This window comes from Maniola hyperantus, chromosome 12 (genome assembly GCF_902806685.2).
Source record: "Maniola hyperantus chromosome 12, iAphHyp1.2, whole genome shotgun sequence".
In the NCBI taxonomy this organism is placed as follows: domain Eukaryota; kingdom Metazoa; phylum Arthropoda; class Insecta; order Lepidoptera; family Nymphalidae; genus Maniola; species Maniola hyperantus.
This window is the reverse complement of record NC_048547.1, coordinates 11,491,122-11,517,032: the sequence shown is the minus strand read 5'-3', so window position 1 is coordinate 11,517,032 and position 25,911 is coordinate 11,491,122. Positions and strand designations below refer to the sequence as shown.

The following is a 25,911-nucleotide window of genomic DNA, read 5'->3' as shown; positions in this document are numbered from 1 at the left end:
TATCTACAATATTAATGATTATTGTTGTTTTTCGATAAAACTCGATACCTACTTCATATAACAACTAATGATAATAATTTTCAACAGTTTAAATTGGCCACCCAGGTTTATCTTATTACTAGCTGATCCCCGCGGCTTCTCCCGCGTGGATTTAGGTTTTTAAAGATCCCGTATAGCCTATGTCACTCAGGAATAATGTAGCTTTCTACTGGTGAAAGAATTTTAAAATCGGTTCAGTAGTTCCAAATTACCCCCTACAAACAAACTACCTCTTTATATAATAGTATAGATTACACTCTATGTAATAATGTACCTACATTCATTGCAGAGTTCTTGTCACCATTTTAAATTATAGTAATTGGTTGAACAAAAATAAAACACTAGATGTTGTAAGAATGTGTTTTATTAATAAACAAAATGTAACAAAAAAAATTGGTAACAATAAATAATTGAAATAATGTAATTCTCCAGTTCTGCATTGGCACCTTTCATACTTCCACTCACAGCCCACTGCTAAATAGTTTCCATCCTTTCCAATTACATAGGTAATTAAACCATCTTTATTCATACCATTTATCTTTCTTCTGCCAGCTAAGCGTTAAACACCATAATTGTATTGAACTATTAATTAATTAGTTAATGAAGTTTGCTTGCCCAATCAGTCCAACTACCAAGATAATTTTTCACACTGAAAAAGAATAAGGTGTTAGGTGTAAGGTGAATAGTATACTATAGTTTCTACATAATATCCTGAGTTTTGGCACATTCCTCTAGGCAAGGCCTTACTCTAAAGAAACTTTAATTAGACTAAAATTAAGTTTTCAGTACTAACTTCTTAAATCCCAAGTTTATAGCATTTTGCTGTGCCATTCCAGACCTCTTCCCAATCATACAGTAGAATATGATTTCAGTGTCTTCTGTAGGTTTTGGCCTTTTGTATATGTTTTGGAATTCAATTTCTGACATGGTGCCTAAAGCTATTGAGACATTGCCCACTGTAATAACAAGAACATTAGTATTGCAGATTAGCTAGGGTATACACCGGCCGATCCATGAATTCCAGAATTGTGGAGTATGTAATGTGGATCGTATTGCTTCAATCTAGGAAATAAGCAATCCTACTGTGCTTCTTCACTCTGGGCTGGTTTTCGCACTTAAATGTTTCCGTCTGTTGTGCGTCAAATCCTACTGTGCTGTTCCAATGACCAACACACCCAAAAAAAAAACTACGTTGGATCAGTTAGCTGCTGATCGTGCGTGGTATGAAGCGCACGCTCTAGCACGTGCGCTTCGATCGCGTGCGGGACTTCCACAGCCACGACTGCTCACCGCAACTTTGCGTGATCGTGATTCTGCTGCGAGCGATCGAAGCATGGTGGACTGTCCAGTGTAGACCCATTTAAATTTGACCTTTACAATCACATCAAATAAACATGCTTGGTGCTAGCAAAAGTTGTTTGTGAAAATTGCACCACAATTGTTAAAAATGTGTGATGGCTGGTGGGTACTATACTATGACTAAAACTATGCAGTGTGCACATCTAGATATATGTACGAGTATATACTAATATTATAAGAGGATAGATTAATTGTTTGAAATCAATAAACTCTGAAACTACTGCACCGATTTTAATGACTCTTTTACAGTTCCCTAAGGGAGTGAATTTTAAAAAACCCTTTCTTCGCATAATATGTTTACATCATAATAGCTATCTGCATGCCAAATTTCAGCTTAATCCGTCCAGTGGTTTGAGCTGTGCATTGACGGTTCAGTCAGTCAGCTTTTTATATATATAGATAGAGGTGTGAAGCTTACATGGAATATTAATGCTGTTAGGAATTTTTCCATGTTCCTTCACTTCTTCGGGTTCTCTAACATCAACAATCAAGATTTTTTCATTAGTTGTTGCACTTTTGACCTGGTTATAATCAACAGTAAGTTCGTCAACCTTAACTTTCTCAGAGAAGAGACGTTGAGGCACGGTATGAGTGTTTTTTACATGGACCGCATCTGTTAATGATAAATGAATATTATAGTAAGTACTTCATCACAGATTAGCACAGAGTACATTGAATATTGTCTATTAGGTACAACGTACGTACGTGTACGTACACTCATTTTTATTGATGTAGATTGTAGGGTGAATACTTACGAATAGCAGAAGCAGAAATACTTCTTGTACATCGTAGTGCCGGTTGAACAGCTGACCTTAAAAACTGGATTTGCAGTGCAATGTTGTTATTTACAACCCGTCGCAACATAATTATTATTTTATTATTAAGTACCTACAAGTTTAGTTTTTCAAAATCACGTGTTATTGTTTGTTAGGTCAGTGATTTTCGCAATCTCTTATGTCTTTTAGCAGAGTAAATAATATGTTCCTTGCTTTTATGCTTTGTCTTTAGCCGCCGAAATAAATTAAAATTAAATTTTTATATTTAATTGTGTAATTTACTTCTTAGTTCTTGTCACAGAGTACTTTTAACATATGTTCTTGTTCTTGATGACATGCCAGATGATTAGCAGCATCGTAGATAGAGTAATAAAGCTAGATTGATGTACTATGTAACTGCGTATGAGATAGCAATAGCACGACGTAACGAAGAATAACACGACAATTATTACCATTGTTTAGTAGTCAATATTTGTGTTAACCGATCAACAATATTTGTATTAAACGTTTTTATGTGAAAACAAGTAATTAGTAAATAACTAATGAGAAATACAATGACACCACGAATTCTCAAAGTTTGTTTTACAACTAAAGTTGCATTCCTTGTATGTTTTCTTGAAAAAAACCAGTCACACGATAAGGGACAAAAAATAGGCTAGCTGCGTCTCTGTATCACATTTGTAACTTTATCTGTGCTCTCTTTCTAGTGTGAATGAGAAAGCAAACGTTCCTTTGTCTAGATTTTTTACTCAGTCTACGATTTTTCCCATAGACCACAGATTGATAGAGGATCCATAGAGTAAAGACAAAGAGGTGACAAAGAGTATGAAATCAACATGGTAAAGATTGTTCCCCAATTTTTGTTTCAAAGATTAGAATAATTTGATTTGTTTTGATTAATTTTATTGTGTAGTCCATATCGTGAGTTTGTATTTGAATTTATTTTACGTAATGAATTTGGTACTTAAAGCAGATAGATATATTTTATCATTTTAAGTCACGTTCGTTACACGACTGCATAGTGAAATGAAATATTCACGACGGACGTCGTTTACCTATGCTTTATTTTATTCTTATTGTAGTCTATTTCTACGCATATGTTTTTATGTGATAAGCTAATAAATAGTAATTGCAGATCAATGTTGAATACCATACGCAAGTGACACAATATACAAAACAAATAAAATGCATGAATTGATTTTATAGTTGATATTGTAAAATAAAGGTTACGTTGTAAAAATGGGATCCATGCGACCGACTGGACGGTTCCTTACGTTCGCTAATAACATTCAGAGGACACAGAAGCAAACTGGTGAGTGTTTTGGGTCATGCTAGAGGTCTGACCAAACTGCATACCTTTCTCATGATTCATAGCTGTTGTTATGTGATTGCCCTTATTTTTCTTCCGTACTAACATTTATTAGAAGCGTATACTACATTTTTGTTAGTAAAATTGGGTTTTTATTTGAGTGAAAATCTATTTACTTAGCAGTAAGCAGCCACTCATTAAATAGTGATTTTTAAAATTAAGTAAGCACTTGTAGCACAAATGCTGTAGGTATATATTCAACTTATTCGCTAGCAATTTGTCATGCTCTACTACTCTCATATTAAATGTACTAATAATTACATTTTTAAATCGTTGCTTCCTGCATTAGGTAATAAACATAATTTTTTATCCTATTACATATTTCTATTTATTTTTATACCATAACAACTGTTTAGAAACTTTTTTATAACTCAGTCAGTTTTTGATATTCAACTTTAAATTCTAAACTTTATGTTGAATATCAAAAACTTACTCTGTACTGTTTGAGTTCTCTTTGCATTACAATATTCAATTTACGTGTCCTCCAGTGCCAAGTGGATTTCCTCAAAGTCTATCCGGCAGTGAGACAGATGTGTCAACATCAAATGAAAACCTATCACGAGAGGAGAGGTATGTTGTGCGCCACACTGCAAGGGTTGAGCCACAGGGACAGGAGAACCACAGCCAGGCTAATAACAATAACAATAGGAATTCACTTAAGGTAATGAAACTCAAAAACTGCCTTGAACATCAGTTATCCAATTAGAATCTTATGACAACATCCAAAAAGACATACATAAATATAAACATAAATATCTTTCATTGGCCTGATGTGGGTGATATCTATTTACATCCATTAAAATTTATGGTATCTAAAACTGACTCTAACTTATAATACTATCCCTGAGTTCTATAGGCTATAAATTTTACATGTCTTGCGGATGAAGATGAGTGCAAAAGTTAGTATAGCAATAAAGATAAAGCTAAGTTATAAAAGTCAAAGTCAAATGATTTATTCAAAATAGGTAAAATAATAACTCTTTTTGAAGGTCAGATGTTGGATTTCTAAGATATAGTGGTGATAATTATTACGCAAACTTAAAACTAAAGCTAAGTTTTGTAGATGCCAGGTAAAAGTTTTATTATAATACTAGATGATGCCCGTGACTTCGTCCGTGTGGATTTAGGTTTTTGAAAATCCCATGGGAACTATTTAATTTTCCAGGATTAAAAGTAGCCAATGTCCTTCCACAGGATATAAACTATCTCTGTACCAAATTACGTCAAAATCGGTTGAACGGTTGAGCCGTGAAAAGCTAGCAGACAGACAGACACACTTTGGCATTTATAATATTAGTATGGATGGATTTTCAATAAAACTTATAGCTACATAGCAAAATAAAGGTACAAAAATCTTGTTATTTGGCAGAGGGCATAATAATCTGTGTGTGTAGAGAAAGTTGGCATTGTAAAAGACCTTAAACATTGTTATTGTAACTGGAACAGGACAGTGTATCGGGCAGCAATCGCAACTCACTCAAAGACTCGGTAGGAGGTGGCAACAGCAACCGTAGCTCCTTAGATGTCTCCTCTTCCTCATACAACACTCTCATCATCCACAATCAGGATGATTCCTGGTCATCGCGACCAACACCTATTCGGTAAGCATTTCATTCTATTAACTAACCTTAATTCATATATTATCAATCTATATATATAAAATTCAAAGTCCTGACTGACTGACTGACTGACTAATATATATTATATCAACGCACAGCCAAAACCGCTGGTCCTAAAGACATGAAATTTGGAGGGTACTTTGTAAAGAGTAGGTATCCACTAAGAAAGGATTTTTCGTAATTCCACCCCTAACCTAAGTGGGTTAAATAGGGTATGGAAGTTTGTATGAAAGTCCGTAATTTTTCAAGTTATTTGCATGAAAATTGGTATTTGGTCACAAATAAAGAAATACGTGTTTCAGGATTTTTGGAAAATTTGCCCATAAGGGCTTGAATAATAGAATAGAAATAAAAATATACCATCAGCTCGAAACTTCAGTCTAGTGCTGACGTCACTGAAATGGCGGCCATGCACATTAGCAATTTGCGGGACTTATTCTTATTATTTATTTTTAACTAGCTGACCCGGCGAACTTCGTACCGCCTAACAGTCGATTCTTTAATAGAAAAGTGTTGTTTTTAGACTTTAGGCAATTTTAAAAAAATCTCTCCTTAAGAACCATCCTCAATCCTCATACTTCAAGGAATATCAGAAAAAAAGAATTAGTGAAATCGGTTCAGCTGTTCTCGAGATTTGATATTAGCAACACATTCATTCATTCACATTCATTTTTATATAATATAGAGATCTACTTTGCTTTTGACTGACTATGATCTTGGAAGTGCTCTGTCTGTTTTATTTTTCACATAATTTTTATTTTTCACTAAAAAATGTAAGAACTTAATGAACATGTTGCTTTTTCATGTAGGTACATATATTTAATAATAATTGATCTTGATCTAGTAAGAAAATAACGTGTGGGTGGTGACCTAGACTACAAAACAGTGTTTACTTTAAAATTATTATTTTTTGCTCAACCTTTGAGGGAAAGAATGTGAAATGTGAATGTAAAATCATTGAAATAGTGAAAGCTTAAAGTAACAGGAATACACAAATTTTTGCATTGAAAGTGACATTGTAATAACTTGTTTAATATTTGTACAGTTGTTTATATAATTCAACTATTGAACACTTGTTTACATTTCTGTCTGGACTTGTAATACTTAATTATATCAAAGAAATGTAAAATAATATGACGATTGGACTTTACGTATTTTGGAAGAGCTTCTATTTAATTATCACTGAAAAATATATATTTTTTTTAAATAGAGATAGCGAGCAAACGAGCAGGCGGGTCACCTGATGTTAAGTGAGTACCGCCGCCCATGAACATTTGCAGCACCAGAGGAACCGCCGATGCGTTGCGTTGAATTTGTTGGTCCGCCCCTTGAATAACCCCATGACGTTGTAATCTAGTGGGAACACCGTCGATGGGAGTTGGTTCCACAGTTTACATGTGCGTGGAAAGAAGGAAGATTTTTATAAGACTATGTTTTATTCAAATTTACTTTTACACGTACTTTTGAATCGTCACATGCATTTACCACTGGTTCAGATATGTATAGCCGTTTGTATGTGGGTAATTTGTAGTAATACTGATCCATTTGCCTTCATGCTTCTGTTACATTTAGAGCACAGTCCTAACAAGTAAACTAACTAATGTTTATTGCATTTCTTAGGTCTTTGATACTTTATGAAGTATCAAATTAATATTTCAAAAAAAATCATATTGATAAATTCCTTTATAATTATAGGAATTTTTAGAAATCATATAAAAGGAAAAGGTGACTGATTGACTGACTGACTAACTGACTGACTGATCTATCAACGCACAGCTCAAACTACTGGACGGATCGTGCTGAAATTTGGCATGCTGGGCATCTGCTAAGAAAGGATTTTTGACAATTCAACCCCTGATGGGGTGAAACAGGGGTTTGAAATTTTGTGTAGTCCACGCGGACAAAGTCGCGGGCATAAGCTAGTTTTCCAATATGTTTTTTTTTCCATAGAGAACACGAACGAACAAACAGTGAAGTAAAACATTCAAACACGCAGTCATCGCCGTACCACACACTGAAAAAGGAGGGTGTGAAGAAACCCAGCGGCATTCCTCTGCCCAAGATGCATAAAGAGCAAACAGTCACGACTAACGCTAACTATATAGATATTGGTGGTCAGAGGATATACACCAGCCCTCCAGGTCATGGAGTTCAGGTTTGATTATTTCTCTAAAAATAAGGCCTTTAACTAAGGCCACACGACACATTTCCGGTGCGTTGCGGCGCCGCACCGCTGTGGATTTGGATGCCACACGGGCACTGCGTTGCCGCTTCAGCAGCAGTATGGCGTCGCAACCCACTAGCACTCCCTGCTTTATCTTTCTGGTCCCATGTCCGTTGCGCGTGCGGTGCGGCGCCGCACGACATTATAGCGCATCATGTGGCATAGTACAGCGATTTCTGTGTAGAATGACGCAGCGGCACCGCTCAGGCGCTGCACATATCGTGTGGCTTTACAAAAACTGCTAGAATTTCATTCATTCCTCTTGAGTTGTTATCACCGCCCACGTCCGACAAACGATGACCGATTTTTTTTAAATAAAACATACAGGTTTCAATACTGAAACATGTATACGTAAAAACACGTACTACTAAAGGTTGGTCAAAAATCCCTACCCATATTATAAATGCGAAAGTGTGTTTGTTTATCCTTCAATCACGTCGCAACGGAGCAACGGATCGTCACGATTTTTGCATGGGCATAGTTAAACTACCTATACTTTTATCTAATTTTTTTTTAGGAAATCACCGAAATTCCGGATGACTTCCTCAACCAGTCATCAGTATTGAAACATCTCGCAAAGGAGGTGGCGCAGTCGCCTACGCCGCGTGGCCCCACTCCCCCTGCATCGCCCCGCTCCCCCCACTCCCCACACTCCAACAGAACGCCCTCCAAGCCCAGGGAGGAGAGGAAAGGCAAAGGGTCTAAGGCCAAACTTAGTAAAGAGAAGCTGAACCTGTCGAGATCTCAACCTGATCTGACCGGGTAAGTTATACCCAGTTATGTCAAAATAATATGCCAACCCACAAACTGTCAAATTTTTTTGAAAATTATTACTAAACTATAGTACGCGACAGGTCGAGGTGGTGTACGGGGTGGGGACACCCCGCACAGGCCCCGCGCTAACCCGGTGCGGGCGAGCGCGGGGGGACGTGTTGAACGTGTAGTTGAACCAACTAACAAAATGAGCAATTTGCCTAAATCTACGTGATCGAAGTCGCGGGCATCAATTCATCATCATCGTGATCAACCCATCGTCGGCTGACTACAGAGCACGGGTGTCCTGTCAATATGAGAATGGTATTGGCCATAGGCCACCAAATGCTTGCCAAGTGCGGGTTGGCAGACTTCGTACACTTTGCGAACATTATGGAATACTCTTAGGTATACAGGTTTCCTGATGATGTTTTTCTTCACAGTCAAAACATTTAATTGCTTAAAATGCTTATAACTCCGAAAAGTTATGTGCCCGGGATTGAACCCCCGATCTCCTGAATAGGTGGCAGACGTCTTGCACTTTAGGCTGTTACCGCTATCAATTAGTCTAAATATATAAAAGGAAAAGCTGACTGACTGATTGCCTGACTGATCTATCAACGCACAGCTCAAACTACTGGATGGATCGGGCTGAAATTTGCCATGCAGATAGTTATTATGACGTAGATATCCACTAAGAAAGGTTAAAATAGGGGTTTGGAATTTGTGTAGTCCACGCGGATGAAGTCGCGGGCATAAGTTAGTTTTATATATCTGTTCAGCGTGGGCGTGCGTGCGGTGCCCGGGGGCTCGGAGTCGAGCGGCTGGTGCAGCGGGGGCGAAGGCTCCCTAGAGGAACCCGACGACGCCTTCACCGCGGTACTGGATGCCTTGGCCGCTGAGAACCATCAGCTCAAGCGCCAGTTGGCTGATGCTTGCGAGAGAGTCGCTAAGACTAATAAGGTATGTATAGTACCTGGCCGGAAATATTGTACAGTACGTGGCAGAAAATAATGTACATCGACCTTTAGGAAGAGATACCGATTTTGTAGAGCATTGTCTCTGTCGTTGAGACCGACAAAACGTCACATAGGTATGAGTGACAGAGACAACGCTCTACAAAGCCGAAAACTCATTCTAAATGTCGATGCACATTATTTTCTGCCGCGTACCGACCATACATCGACCTTTAGAAACAGATAACGGTTTCGTGGAGCATTGTCTCTGTCGTTGAGACCAACAAAATGTCGTATACGTATGAGTGACTGAAACAACACTCTACGAAGCCGCAATCTCTTTCTAAAGGTCGATGTACAATATTTCCTACCGGCTACTGTATAATAGAATTCAAACGCATTGACGGCTAACATTAAGCCAGTTACAACTCGCAATGACTATTTAGGTATCAGCAGGGCATTAATCATGTCATCAATAGCCTATAACAGTCCACTGCTGGACCAAAGGCCTCTCCCGATACGATTTCTTACTTCTTACTGCACTTGGGCAGAGTGGTAGACAATGGCCTACCCCTTCTTATTCTGAGAGGAGACCCGTGTTCAAAAGTAAGTCGACGATGGGTTGATCAAAATGATTATGAGTCCCTTAGATTATCAGGAATTTGCAGATCTAAGAAGATTGTAAATACAAAATTCATCATCATCATCATCATCATCAACCAATAGACGTCCACTGCTGGACATAGGTCTCTTGTAGGGACTTCCACACGCCACGGTCTTGCGCCGCCTGGATCCAGCGGCTCCCTGCGACTCGTCTGATGTCGTCCGTCAAATTCAAAACAAAATTAGGCCACGCAAAAAGAAATCGCGTGTATGACCGTTTGATTCCTCGTATATCTAATTTTGATTGTGAGTAATGTTTATTTTCGCGCGGCTCGTAACGTCACAGTCGATCTCAATGGATTTGAGCTTGAAAGTACGTTGCACCGAATCCTACTCTTATATTATTGTCATGTGATTCAGAAATCGTAACCTTGACGCTGGAACTTTTTGTGCCGGATTCGTCATTTTAATCCATCATGTTTTTCGGTACTTGGGAAATGGATAAAATAGTAGGTAACTATAAGGATAAAACTGTTAATATGTTTAGGAGAATTTTATGCCATATATGTATCTCTTAAGAATGGAGGAAACGTATTGTAACTTAGCACAGTTAGTTAGAAGGAGATAGCAAATTTGTAGAGCTGTCTCTGTCGTTGAGACCGACAAAACGTCATATAGGTATGAGTGACAGAAACAACGCTCTACAAAGCCGAAATGTCATTCTAAAGGCCGATTCACAGCGTCTTCGCCGGCGAAGACGAGGTCCCCGATATCTAACGTCACTCGGACGTGGACTCACGCCACAGCCTCGGGGGCGTACGGACTAACCAGTAGTCCAACAACTCCACCCATCCCAACGTCATCCTAAGCCGTGGTCCGAGCCTCACAGGAGGCGCCCTTAGGAGGACGTTGCCCCCCGACCTCTCCAATTATTTCTTCGAGCCCTAGGGCTCACCCCCAGGCGGAGCTTCGCGCTCGCTAACCCCCCCGGTGACGCTGTAGCGGCCAGTAGGGCCTACGCAGCATAGTCAATCCGAAACAACACAAAAATAAAGGCCGATGTTACATTACTTTCGGCCGCGTACTGTAAATATGAGTTACGCTGGCCATTCTTAAGTTATAGTAAAAGATGTTGAAATTAAGTTCTCTGATTTAAAAAACCAGCGAAGTACGTAGCCTTAGTTTTTCCTTTCGTTCTAAAAGATCTATATTCTCAACAGTTAGAGGAGGAAGTGGAAAAAGTTCGAACGGCACACGAGGAGCTAGTGGGGTCGTGCGAGCGACGCGAGCGGCTGGAGTGCGCCGCCAGGGTGAGGCTGCAGGCGGACTGTCGACGGTTACACGAACTGAATAGGGCGCTCAAACAACAGGTAAGACTGGTTTTGTTAGTAAAGTACACTTACACACTTAGTAAAGTGCGCGTTTTGACGTTTGGTAAAAAGGTACTGATTTGACTAGTTGTCAAATACCGAATTTAGGAACGCTTCCTAGTAATGTTTCCTATATGTATGATGTAACTATATATGCTGCCAAGTATCGACGTTCAGCAACAAGCCAAATGATTCGAAAATACTAGATCAAGTAAAACATCCAAACTGATATTATAAGTGCTAAATATGTGTCTCCACGCGGATGATACGTGTACGATGATGAGCGGGTCTTCTCCGTTTGGCCGGAACGGCCAAGCGGGGGTACGGGCCTCGAGGCATGGCCTCCTTACCCGGGTAGGGCGCAGGGCAACTTTGTGCCCTGGTGACTGTTTTTAAGTCGGAATTACACCGACTTGGGCCTGCCAATGCTTATGGCCCTAGGGGACTTGTTCTGTGTTTGTTTGTTCTCCGCGCGCGGGCGGCGGCGTTCGCACTATCGCGCGCGGAGATGTTTTCGGTCCGAGGTCGTCAATCCGAGGTCGGTCTCCGCGCGACGGCGTTAATTCGCCGTCGAGCGCGGAGACGAGGTGATGTAACGTGTACATCATCTAGTAATACTAAACCGTGTGTACGTCGGTAGGTGGAGCTGCTGTCGCAGGGCGTGCGCGCGGAGGGTGACGCCAACAGCGAGGCGCTCCGCAAGGAGCTGCAGAACAGGGAGATGCTCATCGCGCAACTCATTACACAGAGTGAGAAATCGACAATATTTTTTTTTTGTGATGTGTGCCTATTTACAGTGTGACAAGGCTATCTTGGCGCGTGGCGAAAATCGGAACTAACGTTGCCGTCCCCGTGTCCCCTTTCTTCTTCTTCTTCTTCTTCTTTGGGGCTATACAGGTCCTTGATATCCCTGAATCACTGCGACCGTCTCTGATCTATTGTGTTTGCCTCCACTTCACACTTCCTGTGGCCGCCAAATACAGCAGCACCTTCTTGACTGGAATTGAAGTAACATCTCCAGGATAAATGATTCAGGATGAATGAATGAAGTGTCCCCTTTGTTCTTGTTTGAATATTCTAAGCTTTTGTTCTCCAACAGCGCCCCCCTGTCAATGTCATTCAAGTGCCAAGAGAGCCTTGTCGCACTGTATTCATTTTAAAAGCGAATAAAGAGTTTCAAGACTTTTTTTAAAATAATATGTTGCTTCATTTGTAGACAAAGAGTTGGCGTGTGCGAAAGAGAGGCAAGAGATCGAAATGGCGGCGCAGCGGGCGACTCTTCAGGAGCAACGCACGCATATAGACATTCTCGATACCGCGCTCACCAATGCGCAAGCCAACGTCGTGCGATTGGAAGATGAGGTACGAACCTGATCGTCCCTTAGAAAGTACTTGTGAGTGAAAGGGACAAGAGATAGAGGTATCGGCGCAGCGAAAATAAGATTTCTGCGCAAGTACATCGGCGTAACTTGTAAACGTAGTAGTACTATAGCTGCCTATGTATGCAAAATATGTAATAATATAATGGTTCGTTTACACTTTCCAACACTATGACACTGGAATTCAAAGTCAAGATAGGTGGTGCTTCTTTAGGGGACCATTCAGATGATATGCATCATGTTCAACCTTTATGCAATGCGTTAAGGTTGAGTATGCTGTATGACACGTGTCTTCTGAATGGCCCCATAAAGTGCCCCTATCTTGACTATGAAATACTATGATTCCAGTGTAACTGATAAGATTTTGTCGGCAGTGCCGGCACGCGAGCGGCTACGTGGAGCGCGTGCTGGGCCTGCAGCGCGCGCTGGGCTCGCTGCAGCAGGCCTCCGACCGACGGGAGCACACTGAGCGGAAACTACGCGCGCAGCTCGAGACTGAGCTGCAAGCGTTAAGGTATGCGTGGTTTTCTACGGTTCCGTATCTCCAGAGGAAAAAGGAACCCTTATAGGTTTGTCACTGTGTTTTCTGGCTGTCTGTCAAGACCCGTCAATGGCGAATTTCGAAACGGCCGCGATTCAAATTAATAAAAAAAATAATTACATAGAATTATATCTTGTAGAATAGAATAGAATAGAATATGTTTTTATTCAAGTAGACTTTTTACAAGCGCTTTCGAATCGTCGGGTAATTTTAATTTACCACTGGTTCGGAATGCCGTTCCTACCTAGAAGAACAAGCAAGAAACTCGTCGGTTGCTCTTTTTAATTTTACAATTTATAATATTATTATACCATACTATACAAGCCATTGCAGCCCCGTGCATTGCTGGAGCGAGTCAAATCCAAGCTTTTTTATCATTAACATAGTCTTCGACTGTATAATATGCTTTTTTTAGGAGTATACTTTTAACACATCTTTTGTACTATGGTACGGAACCCTTCATGTGCGAGTCCGACTCGCCTTGACTAGATTTTTAGAACGCATTTCCATTTATTTATTTTTGTATGTGTCAGAAAGCGCGAGTGCGCGTGCGGCGGCGTATCCAACAACTCGAGCGGGAGTGCGGGGGGCGAGGCGGGTGCGGAGGAACTCAAACGCGCCTTGAGGGAGAGGGACGAGCGGCTGCTGGCGCTGGAGGGAGAGTGCGCCAAGTGGGAGCAGCGGTACCTCGAGGAGGCCGCACTACGCCAGGCTGCTGTCTCCGCCGCCTCCATACCCAAGTGAGGAGCTCCTTCACTATTCATATAGCCTCGTCACTGCCTCGTTGCTCTAGTGATTCCAGCAGAAAAACTTTAGCGTGTGGAAGGGAGAGGGATGAGCTGTGCTGGAGGGAGCAAAGCTATCTTTATGAGGCCACCTCCATATCCAAGTGAGTAACTCTCTCGTTATACGTATATCCTGAACTGCTCGTTGGTCTCCAGCACAGACGAATGGTTACTCGCCGACAACTTTAACTTGCGTTGCTGGCCTTTTAGGAATTTGTTGGTCCGCCCCTTGAATAACCTCATGTTATAATCTAGTTATAATCTAAACTTGTAATGTTATAATCTAAACTTTAACTTTGTCTGTAGTCGTTTAGCAAATTCCAATTAATTATGAGAACTCACTGAGTGTGGTACAGCTCAGCTGCTACGTGCGAGCAGTCTTAAAATAACAAATTCCAAAACTTATAACTTCACTCAAATTGTAACATCACTATTTCATAATTATTATGGATGCGAAAGTCTGTTTGTTTATTGGTTTGCCCATTAATCACGTCGCAACGGAGCGACGGATCGACGTAATTTTTTTGCTTGGGTATAGTCAAAGACCTGGTGAGTGGCATAGGCTACTTTTTATCCCGGAAAATCAAAGAGAACCCACGGGATTTTTAAAACCTAAAACATCTAGCAATAAAAAAGTAATTTTGTTTAGGGACGTGAAGATCGCGGCGTTGGAAAAGACGTCGGCGGACGCGGAGCGCCTGATGGCGGAGGCGCGCAGCGAGAAGATACGACACATGGATGAGCTGCATCTCGCGCAGAAGAAGCTGGCTGACCTCGAGAGCAGGTGAGAATAGCAATAAAATGTTTGTGATAGTATGTAATGCGTGTGCGTACATAAGTGCACGTACAAGTGCGTACATATGTGTTAAGTTAAAACCAAACGACGGTACGAGCGAAACGTCTGATCTTGGAAAAGATATGGGATGGTCACAGAGAATTCAACCTCAAAAGTATATACACAAGGTTTTGAATGAAAACAAAATCATTTCAAGTTAGCGTGGGACAGGGGAGAATGCTTTGTTGTGATTGGTGGACTCAAAAGTCACGTAATCAAGACAATGTGCGGAATGAGGGTACCGAACGGGCGTGGGCCTTGGCGATCGGGGGTGTCCGGCTATTAGGCGTCTATAGGTGGTGGTCTGTCGGAATGGTATATAGACGAGCTACATCTCGCGCAGAAGAAGGTGGCCGACCTCGAGAGCAGGTGAGACAAACAGTAAAATGTGATATTTGTGTACGTGTGATAATATGCGTGTGCGTGCGTATCTGTTCAGTTTAAACAATGTCAAAAGTCCGAGCACTCAAGGTTAGGTACGTCCGAAGGTTTGCACAGTTCATCAGTGTACTTTCTATTATCCAAATACTTATAAGTCGCAACTATCAGCTGCGTCCGATAATTTGTTTCCGCTTTAAATCGTGTATTTACTTGGCAGAGTCAAAGAGCTGGAGTCGAAAGTGGCGGAACGGGACGCGATGATAAAGGTGCTCCAGAAGCACACGAGCGGCGCCTCGCTGCGAAACAACACTAGTCGAGAGGAGCTCGGCAACCAGTACCTGAGTAACGGTAGGTAGTTCCTGAGTTCATATGTTTCATTATAAAACTAAGAAATTATTTTAGCATTTAAACTACCGTGAGTGACAGTCAAAACCGCGGCGCGTGCGCGAACGGACTCCCTTGAAAAAGGACCCCGTATGGGTTCGAAACTAGTCGGGCTAACGTCGACTACACACGTGAGTAAAGCCGGGTCAGATATTATTTAGTAAGAAATTATTTTTATCTAGACTACGACTTTTTGGATTTAGGTTTTTAAAATCTCGTGAGGAATTTATTCTGGAACGAAAAAATCTTAAATTCTTAGTTAAAGTAGACGTTGTTTCAGTGGGCCTGTCGTCCGGCACGTCGTTCTCCAGCGCAGAGGGCGTGGGGGCCGGCAGCGCGGTGGCGAGCCGCTACCGACACCTCGCGCGACGAAACTATTCGCCTCACAACGATAACGCTAGTGGTACGTCATTCTCAATATAAGTTTGGTCACTACATATCTGTTACTGAGTTTAAGTGCGGAAATCAGCCCAGTGAGTGAAGAAGATCTGTTACTGAGAAGTTCTCGTTGTTCCAGGCTGCGGTTTCGACAGTTCGTCGCTGCGCCTGGAGGAGCAGCTGGCGGCGCTGGAGTCGCGGCTGGAGCGGCCGCCCGTGCCCGCCGTGAGTTTCCTGCCCGACGCGCCGCACCCCGCACACCCGGTGCACTCCCCGCACTCCTCACACTCCTCACACTCCTCGCACTCCCCGCACTCCCGACCGCATGCCCACTATTACTGAGGGTATAACATCGCCCCGCAACTAATTGTGATCATCACATTGCTACAAATTTAGTGGAATAATGAAATTATGAAAAATCTAACTCCAGAAAGTCTTAAGCGCCGGGCAAATAGCGTCGTTTACGCGTTTCTCCGAAAAAGTTTCTGCGATTTGTTTTTTTTTTAAGCAAAATAAGGAAAAGTAAAGTAAACAACATCATTGATGGCAATGTGATGATCACAATGTCGGTGCCAGAGCCACTGACTGAATACTGACAACTCGCATCCTATACAACGAGGCTAGTCCAATGTAAATATGTCTTGTCTCGATATTCCGAACCTCAACTTTTATACATTTTATTTATACATACATACATACATATATGAAAAAAGCGGTCAAATGCGAGTCGAACTCGCACACAAAGGGTTCCGTACCACCATACAAGATTTAAAATTTTAAATTATGTACTTTTTAAATTCCATTTTGAAATTCGCCATCTTTTTTAAAATCTTTTATTACAGGCTTTTACATTTATGTATGTCAGCTTTTCGCCATCTTGGTTTTTATTAGTTGTTGTTATAACAGCAATAGAAATACACACTCTTAAAATTTCAACTTTATTCCTTTTACGTTTCACGAGATACAGCGTGCTGATAGACAGACAGACGAGCGAGCAGCGGAGACTAAGTAATAGGGTCCCGTTGGCACCCTTAGCGTACGGAACCCTGAAAATGCACATAAGACCCACGCATTCATAATATTATTATAAAAAAAATCTGTTACACATTTAAACATACCATTCCTTCAATTTGTATTAAACTAAAGTTTGTTAACATAGCTTTTCTGTGTTATGTGTGTTTTTAGATTGTTTTGAAGTGATTTTGCCTAACATTAAGCTTTCTAACATCGGGGCCTGTTCAATGCGTCAGTTTATTTACTACAATAATAGTGTATAGTAGTTACCTAGAATCTCTGAAACATCGAATATTATTAAGAAACATTGAATACTAAATTAAGAAATTATCATATCATAGCTGATAGTGCATTGCAGTGAACGACAGATCATAGAAGTATTTCGTACATTCCACTATAGCGTAGAAATCTCTATCGTGGTAGGCGGTGTAACATGTTAGATGATGTCTGTAATATGCCGGCAAGCTGAGGTTAGGACCGATGTGTAGATGTACCAAAAAAAATAATGAACTTTGTAGCGTGATACTTACTGGTGCGAAATATGAGCACTTAAAGAATTTATTTAAAACTCCAATGTAAAAAACCTGCTAACAGCTCTGATCGTGAATGAACTTGTAAAAAACTTCTGTGAACTTGAAGGACCGTTTAAACATTTGTCAAGTATCAGAGACAATGAAACAATCTATGGCTATAAATATTTGGTACTACATACCTAATTTGTCATGTTTTATGATTTATCAAATCTCTACCGCACGCGTCTTCAATTCGACTGAAACTCTGTAAGTCTATGACTATCACTGAGTCAGCCAATCATCAGACTGTTGCGATTTAATTTGATTTAAACAGACATGAGTATTAGTCCCTATTTTCAAATGACAATTATGTTTTAAACGCGCAATCTATGCTTTTTCGTTCCCTGGTTGTCAGTAATTAAATTTCTTCCAAAAGTAAACTGATTTGTTGAATAGACTCTAGATTTGGTGTTTGCCGAAAATACCCATTTCGACGACTTGACAAACAAATAGGCAACCAACTATGACGACAATAATCTCAAGATATTTTGCGTTGCGTGGATTAATAAAAATATATCCACATTTTTAATTTATTGTTGTGTTAGTATACGTTTTATGAATTAACCACAGTACATGCGAAATAAATTCTCCACATGGTGTCTTACAGTAAGCCTACTTTGTGGCAACTTATTTTTGTAGATGCGTCTCGAAATATGCAAACGGAATTTAACTCCACTAGTCGTTGTAATTCATATTTGCTTGGTATTATTTATATTGCTATATTTAAAGGTGCTGATTTACTTGTCCACAAATCTTAAAAGGAAATTAAACAGGTTAAAAAGTATACTTTTTTGTAAAAACATTTTGGAAATGTTTCTGGAAACCATTCAACCTATGGGCCTCAAACCGGTTTCATTAGAAAGGCATTAATGCGAAGATGGTATTCGACCAACAAAAAAATATTCACGTCTTTTTTAGCGTAGTAGCACACGCCGGGTATCCGGTAGCACACATAAGATAATATTATTTTAGAGCCCACTTTCCAGCAAGTATAGGTTTGTGTACAATCAAATTAGCACAACAATGGGGCCGATTCTCTAGTACACAATCTCTAAACTAAACTAAATTAACAGGTCTAAATCTAATGCTATCCTTTTCCGCAAGCAACATTATGAAAGGGTAACCAATAGATTTAGACGTGCCATTTTAGTTTAGTTTAGAGATTGTGTACAATGGAATTAGCCACATTAATTGTATTATAGTTGGTAGCTACACTAGATATAAAGAATTGGTCACAAACGTACGCCAAAGTTAGAGTATAAAATATTATTCGGGTACTCAGTTTCTGTAGAGTATTTCGAAATAATTTATGTTAAATAATTTTGTAATATGATACCTACTTACTGTTTTTTCTCGTATTTATTCTAGGTATACTTTTAGTTTAAGAAGGTATAACTATAAAATATATCGGTGAAAATTCTGTCGATATCTGTGCCTAATTGAATATGTATAGTGTATGAAATTATTCATGAAGTTGTTGTTACAATGCCGGAAAACGACTGAGCAAATGTGAAGTATATTTAGGGTGAGATCTATAGAGCGCACTCTGACTTAGCTTAGACTTAAGACAGAGTTAAAACGAGACAGATGTATATATCTCTCACATAAATCTGTCTCATTTTAACTCAATCTTAAGTCTGAGCAAACTCAAAGTGCGCTCTATAGATCTGAGCCTTAGTCTCGTGCGAACCGAGGGAACTTCTATCGCACGTGAGCTCGCGATTGGTTCATCTTGATCCGTCGCCTCTTGTCTCCGCGATGCGTCAACTTTCCTCCTCTACGCCGCTTCTTGCTCAAGTTGTTTGCCGAGCATCTTAACAGTGTTTGTTGTAGTCATTTTAATCTTTTTTTAACAAAAGACTTAATTATGATGAATTCAAACAGCACAATACCTGCCTTATTGATATAGTAATTCAGTATGTTTCCTAATCTGTTACACCTATTCTGTTATCTGTTGTTGTGCCCTTAACAGTAAAAACTGTCTACTATTGGGCCAAGAGGTGGTGGAATATTTTGAGGAGTAACTTGATAAAAGCGGAAAGCTTGTACTTAATACTGTCGAATACAACTTGAATTTGCCAGTAACTAAATTGAACACTTTTGAAGTAAAACTTTTATAGACGTGACTTGACAGTAATTAAAATCTTTTTCGGACAGTAGTAACGTTCGTGCTACTTTTGTCCGTATTTAAAATATCCCCCAAACAGAATAGCTGTGTTGAGGCCGCCATCTTCTTTACAATGTCAAGTTGTAAGTGCCATAAATTGTAAGCTATATTTTTTAATTGAATTTTTACTTACAGACCTATTTAATTACTACTTACCTGAAAAGTTAATAAAAAATCTTTTGCCGAATCATTTTCAAAAATGGAATTTCGCTCGCGTTTCGTTCCACTTCTACCACGCGTAAAGGTTATACATTTTTATATTATGACTATAATTGTACCCACTTCAAGCAAAAGCTTAACGCATAACAGGTGGCTCCTTGACTGTTTAACCCACAGATCTAATGGATAAGCAACTATCGTGCCACTATAGTCCCTCTCGCTCAAGCAGATTACTTACTTGTGAAATGTTATTCCTTCTATTTTACGTTCGCATCAGCTATTGTAGCCTAGTGTACTGTAGTGTACCCACCATTGCACAATAACTTCAAAAATAAAAATTGTATTCAATTTTGAAAACAAATCCATCATTTCCATAAAATACTTGAGTCAACATACATAGTTTGTCAAAATCACACGTACAAAATACATTTCGACAAACAAAAAAAGGGGCACGCACAGTGATAAGGACAATAAATAATAATCATTCATTAGTACTTCTAATAAGAGCTTAAATGCATTTAGCTATCTCGTTTTAACAATAAGAGTCACAATATGGTCCTTCTATAGGTATTTGTTCTGAGGTTGAACCTTTGAGGCTTCAGCTTTTATTAAATACCTTCTGAAAATTTTCCAATAGCTAACCGTTATACGATTGAATAAATAAGATCTAATTTTAAGAAAATGTGGATATTTTGGTAAACCATTTTTGTACTAGAAATATTTTTAGAGGCATGTTGAATAATAAAAGAACATGTGTTTTGTTTGTTGTAGTTTTAATAACCATTCCTAATATTAGAAGCTTTTGAGTTTCGCAAAGAATAACAAAAATTAAAGTCGTGAAAATAATAAATGCCTTAGATTTGCGATGATTAAAGGATTTTAAAGTTCAATACTGAGATCTATAGAGCGTACTTTGCTCAGACTTTAGTTCTAGTTAAAAAGAGACAGATTTATCTCTCTGGCATAGCTCTATCTCGTTTTAAGTGAAGTCTGAGCAAACTCAAAGTAGGCTCTATAGATTACCTAAGATCTCGAAGACTACTGTTACAACAATTTTTAATAAAATTACACATTTTTTTTAAAGATCCGTGAATCTAATGCACGACTGTTTTTTAGCTTATAACATAGAATTAGCTTGTGGAGTGATGTCTACTGACCATAATTCATAGAGTTACTGCACAGAACTAAGTTTTTTTCTATGTTTGAATGTTACAGCGTTATTCTGAGTTCCAAAGTGCAATGATACTTGTCTAAGAAGTTTAGCAGAAAAATTGGGATTGTAGGTGTACCGTACCTATTAGGTATTTTTGGGGGACAGTAATAATTCCATTGTACACAATATCTAAACTAAATTGACAGATCTAAACCTAATGCTATCCTTTTCTGCAGGGAGCATTGTGAAAGTGATAGCAATCGATTTAGACATGTCATTTTAGTTAAGAGATGTATAAATGAAAACTGGATATTGTGGCTAAATCTGTTGTACACAATCTCTAAACAGATCTAAATCGAGTGCTATAGTTTTCACAGGAAGCATGAAATGGATGGAACTGATTTAGGCTGAGATCTATAGAACGCACTTTGACTTTGCTCAGACTTAAGATATCATAAAAATGAGCTTGCATAAATCTGTCTTGTTTTACTGAAACTTAAGTCTGAGCAAAGTCAAAGGACGCTTTATTGATTTCAGCCTTAGACCTATCAATTCAGGTGAGTTTCGAGATTGTGTAGGTTCAACAGAATTAGCCACTATCTGTATGACTTGAATCTCCTGGAAAATAACTTCGTCTATAAAGTGTTGGTGTTTTGGCTTGCTGCAGCATAACTGACTTTGTGAGTGAACGAGGTAAGAACTAATGTTGTTTAACTCAAATCTATTTTACCTGCTCTTTATGTTAGCTCATTAGCGTACTACATATTGTACTTTTCATTTCTTTTGCGAAAAGTTTATCATTTTCAACGCGCATTATATACAGAACCAAAGTAGTACCTATATACAAAGTTCTATAGACGTCTAGAAATCTGGTAAGAGTCTTCAACTGTGGCTAGTTACCACCCTACGTGCAAAGCTGCGACCCTAAAATTTTCATTTCAATTTCATTTCATACGATACCAATCGGGGATCAATGAAACTGCCATACCTCTTCCAAGTTAGCTCGTTTCCAACTTAATCGTCACTTACCACTAGGTGAGATCGAAATCAAGGTCTAACTTGTATCGGAACAAAAAAGTTTTTCTCTTACAATGCACGTGTTTAGCCCTAGTATAAACCGTGCTTAAAATTTCTAAGACCGTTTATGTCGACAGCGCGGGCTGTGCTGCTTCCCCGGGCTGGGCACGGTAGGCGCGCGTGGGAACGGGCGCGGAGAAGAAGCCCTGTTGTTAGAGCGGCAAGGAAGAGCGTCGCAACAGACGCGCTCTTCTTCTCTACCACCACCACCCTCGGCTCTGCCGCGACCTCCGCGCAAGCCTTCTGCGAGGACTACTAGATACGACCGCTTAGAACACAGAGACACGCGTAAGGTGAGACTATTTCCTCACAATGATCTTTGTAGCAAGTAGACTTGCTTCCCCAAACTGGGTAGGTATGGTTGGGGCGACAAGAATTAGAAAGAGCGTCATAGGACCAAGGACCATAAAATACCATCCTCTCTAAAAAAAACTAACATGCTATTGAAATGATTGAAGTACGCCAACTTGCGTGCACAGAACTGAAGAGTGCATAATCCAGTTTCCCAACCTTTTAGGTTCACTTTTGAAAACCACAAATCCGTGTAGGTATGTATATAGTACGCGACAGGTCAAGATGTCAATCGGGGCGGAGACGCCCCGCACAGCCCCCGCGCTAACCCGGTGCGGGTGACGTGTGGGAGTGTGGATAGGAGAGTGTGCCATCTCGACCTGTCACGTACTAATAGCTAGGTATACCTAGCCTAAAGCATCATTGTAGAATATTTAGAAGCAAAGGATAAATACTTATTTACAAACAGAAGACGGTTTCATTTATGTTTATTTATAGGAATTCGACAACAACAGCAACAACAAAGTTCGTAATTAAAAGTTTTGCAGAAAATGGCGAATTAGAGCCCACGGGGTGCGTCGTCGTTCTTCAGACATTCTGTTTGTTGTTTATTTTGAGAGAGGCAGTGAATTCATTTGTTAGCGCCCACGACATGGGCTCCCACATTGAGAACATGTTCTTATTAGATTGATTGATAAAGGGACAACCAGTAGGTATTTGGTCCATGAAAGGGCAAAGGTAATGATGCATAAACAAATCCACCTAAGGTAACTAGGTAATATTTTATTGGAAACATATTATTAGATTGATCAGCTTCAGACTTGATCAGACACTCTGAGAGGTCTCAACTTCATCGTCCCTGGAGCTAAAACTGCCGACCAAAAAAGTGTGACTATTTATCATGAGCGCAGATATGAAAGGCAATTAACAAAAAAAATCGGATCCTTAAGAGTTAAGACCGGTTAAAATGGACTAGAGTAGCCGAAAAGCAGGCCCCAACCAGTAGAATAGAAGTAGGTACATAATATACCTACATATAGCTGTTGAGATTGGTATTTTTTGATATTGTCAGTTCTACACTTTTACTACAGAAGGCCCAGAATGTATCCAATACCGTATTCAAAATCACTCTTAACTACATATTTTTTAATCAAATCTTTTCTTTTTTTTAAAGGATTCTGACGGATCTGGCTCAATAGCCTCCACGGCTTCCCGAAGCTCCCCTCTGCCATATGACACAGTGACTCAACGCAAACTACCCTCAGTGCCAACGTCAGCGTCCTTGCCCGCGGCAGAATCGCGCGAATCCCTCGTGCGACCGCGCGACTCCAGCCTGCCCTCGCCGTCCAAACTGGCAGTGTACGCAGCCGCGCGGAGACGCTCTGCCGAATCAGCCAAAGACAGCAATAAGCGTGGGCATCAGTATCGCATACAGTTTTAGAACCACAGGCGTTTTTCTGGCCTCTTTGAAATCGTAGGCCGTAGGGCACTTTGAACTAAAATCTATTGAGTGTACTTTGACTTTGCTCAGACTTAAGACACTGTTAAAACAAGACAGCGTTATATCGCTGACAAAAATTTATCTCGTTTCACTGAAATCAGAGTCTGAGCAAAGTCAAAGTATTTTTAGCTCTAAAAGCGTTACTTCATGAGTTCAACATAACAGTTATTTTATGAAGAGATCTCAAGATGTATTTCGATGTATTAATAAAATAAGGGCTCAAAAATCAAAATCGGTATGTGGTTCTAAAAATTAGGTACTTATATTAAATTGCTCAGAAAACTGATTTCTTGCTATAAAATTAAAGCATACCAAAATCAGTAAAAAAATTACTCATTGTTTACACGCGTGGCTTTTTCATATTTTTGTCATACATTTGACGAGCCATGTTTTAGAAGTGTTAGGTAGTATTAGAAAGGGGCAAGAACACTTTATTGAATACAAAACTTGAAATAACTAAGTAAGATAAAACAAAGAAAATAAAAACTAAAAACAATTGTGTGCAAAGGCGGCCTTATTGCTCAGATCAATCTCCACCAGGCAACCTTTGGAGAAAGGAGAGACAAGAATGTTAGAAAAGTGCGTGAACATGGTGCAAAAAAGCTGGGACTATCCGCTCAGCATTGTATTCAACCCAAGTAGGTAAAAATAAATAAATAAATAAAATAAAATATTTTTTAATATTTTTATAACCCAAGTAGGTACCTCAGGTTATACCTACTGCACTGCTTCAGCTTTCATGACCTTGGGCTTGAAAATAATATAAACTATTCTTGTAGTTAAACTTTAAAGGAATCTAAGAGGTGCTTACTAACCTTTTTAGGGTTGTGTTGTGTTAAAAGTGTTGTGAATTAATAGGCTTTTTACTTTTTAGTTAGAGTTAAAGTTTAGTTGTACGTTTTTTTATCTTATGGACTACTAGACTAGATGATACCCGCAACTTTGTTCGCGTGGATTTAGGCTTTTATAAATCCAGTGGGAACTCTTTGATTGTCCGGAATAAAAAGTAGCCTATGTCCTTCCCCGAGATGCAAGCTGTCGATTGAATGGATGGGCCGTCAAAAGCTAGCAGACAGACAGACAGACACACTTTCGCATTTATAAAATTAGTATGGATAGTATGGATGGAAATACTTGAGATACTTAGTATGATGAACAATTTGATAATCAGTATATAAAATAAATTACGATCTTATTACCCACCTACTGATACAATAATATCTAAAGAACAAAAAGAGATTTTAATCCTAAGACTGATCCCGTAAGTTGTAACCCGTTACATTTAGGCTGAAACGAATAGAGCGTACTTTGACTTTGCTCAGATTTAAGACACGGTGAAAACGAGCCAGCGTTATATCGCTGACATACATCTGTCTCGTTTTAACTGAAACTTCAGTCTGAGCAAAGTCAAAGTACGCTCTATAGATCTCAGCTTTTTTGTTATCTTACCTTTGACATTTTGTAAAGTAGAGAAAGGTAACTAGAACTAACTGTATATTAGTTGCTATATTATCGTCTCTACCACTACCTATATTTTGTTTCTATATGATTGAAAGTCGTATGCTGTAAAAGTAAATCTCCTCGTATTTTAAAAGAAGGCAGAAGGAATAAAAGTGCTCGGATGAATCGGATCTGAGCTAAAAAGCAGGCTGTAGGTCTACGAGTACGAAGACGTTCTCTAAAGGTTTAGAACGATTTCGACTCATGTCATTTGCGTTTTAAACCCAATCATGGGTAGGTATCAATTCTCTGCCTTTTGGAACCACTCTCTTGTTTGATACACCGAAGAAATTACATTACCTGAGTATAAATAGGTAAGTACAGTATTTTTGGCTCGAAAATCGTATCATCTATTTCGGAAGGAAATTGTTTGTATAACGATAACATCGGGTAAAAAAAGGAAATAAAAATCAGCAATGAAAAAATGAGTTCTTAAAATTTTCTAGTCCTGTCGCACATTATTAGATATTTATTTAAGTATTTGTAAGATAAAAAATCATCGATGTTATAATTTTGTAAGAGACCGTACCTACTTCTAAGTATTTTTTTGAGTAGAATTTTTTTAATGAAAAAGAATTTGATTGTTTGGTGCTCATTTTAATATTAAGTAAAAGGTTATACCTAGGTACCTAATAATAAATTGGGTAGGTACTTAAGTACAGTCCGCGCAATGGGGATATGAGGCGGGAGTGTGCGGGGCTGTCCCTCCCCGATTGCCATCTCGAC

General features: G+C 39.4%; 2 protein-coding genes across 4 annotated transcripts; one reads left to right on the top strand and one right to left on the bottom strand.

The window, feature by feature from the left end:
• Window positions 1-391: 391 nt before the first annotated feature.
• LOC117987108 (rhodanese domain-containing protein CG4456-like) lies at window positions 392-2,503 on the bottom strand. The gene is made up of 4 exons (XM_034974067.2): window positions 2,154-2,503; window positions 1,817-2,011; window positions 833-995; window positions 392-688 (listed from the first exon to the last, which is right to left on the bottom strand). The coding sequence occupies exons 1-4, from the start codon at window positions 2,260-2,262 to the stop codon at window positions 637-639; spliced, it is 519 nt and encodes a 172-aa protein (XP_034829958.1). The 5' UTR covers window positions 2,263-2,503; the 3' UTR covers window positions 392-636.
• A 488-nt stretch (window positions 2,504-2,991) lies between these two features.
• LOC117987091 (angiomotin-like protein 2) lies at window positions 2,992-25,911 on the top strand. Of its 3 annotated transcripts, none has more exons than XM_034974046.2 (18): window positions 2,992-3,095; window positions 3,310-3,486; window positions 4,032-4,204; window positions 4,990-5,144; window positions 7,113-7,317; window positions 7,904-8,148; window positions 8,922-9,102; window positions 10,919-11,068; window positions 11,709-11,817; window positions 12,285-12,430; window positions 12,822-12,961; window positions 13,522-13,728; window positions 14,423-14,557; window positions 15,207-15,337; window positions 15,654-15,776; window positions 15,891-15,976; window positions 21,971-22,186; window positions 23,359-25,911. In XM_034974046.2, the coding sequence occupies exons 2-18, from the start codon at window positions 3,414-3,416 to the stop codon at window positions 23,623-23,625; spliced, it is 2,742 nt and encodes a 913-aa protein (XP_034829937.1). In that variant the 5' UTR covers window positions 2,992-3,095; window positions 3,310-3,413; the 3' UTR covers window positions 23,626-25,911. The 3 variants fall into 3 exon arrangements, with proteins under 3 accessions (XP_034829937.1, XP_069358457.1, XP_069358458.1); XM_069502356.1 differs by having other exon boundaries at window positions 15,642-15,776; XM_069502357.1 differs by having other exon boundaries at window positions 2,999-3,013; window positions 15,642-15,776.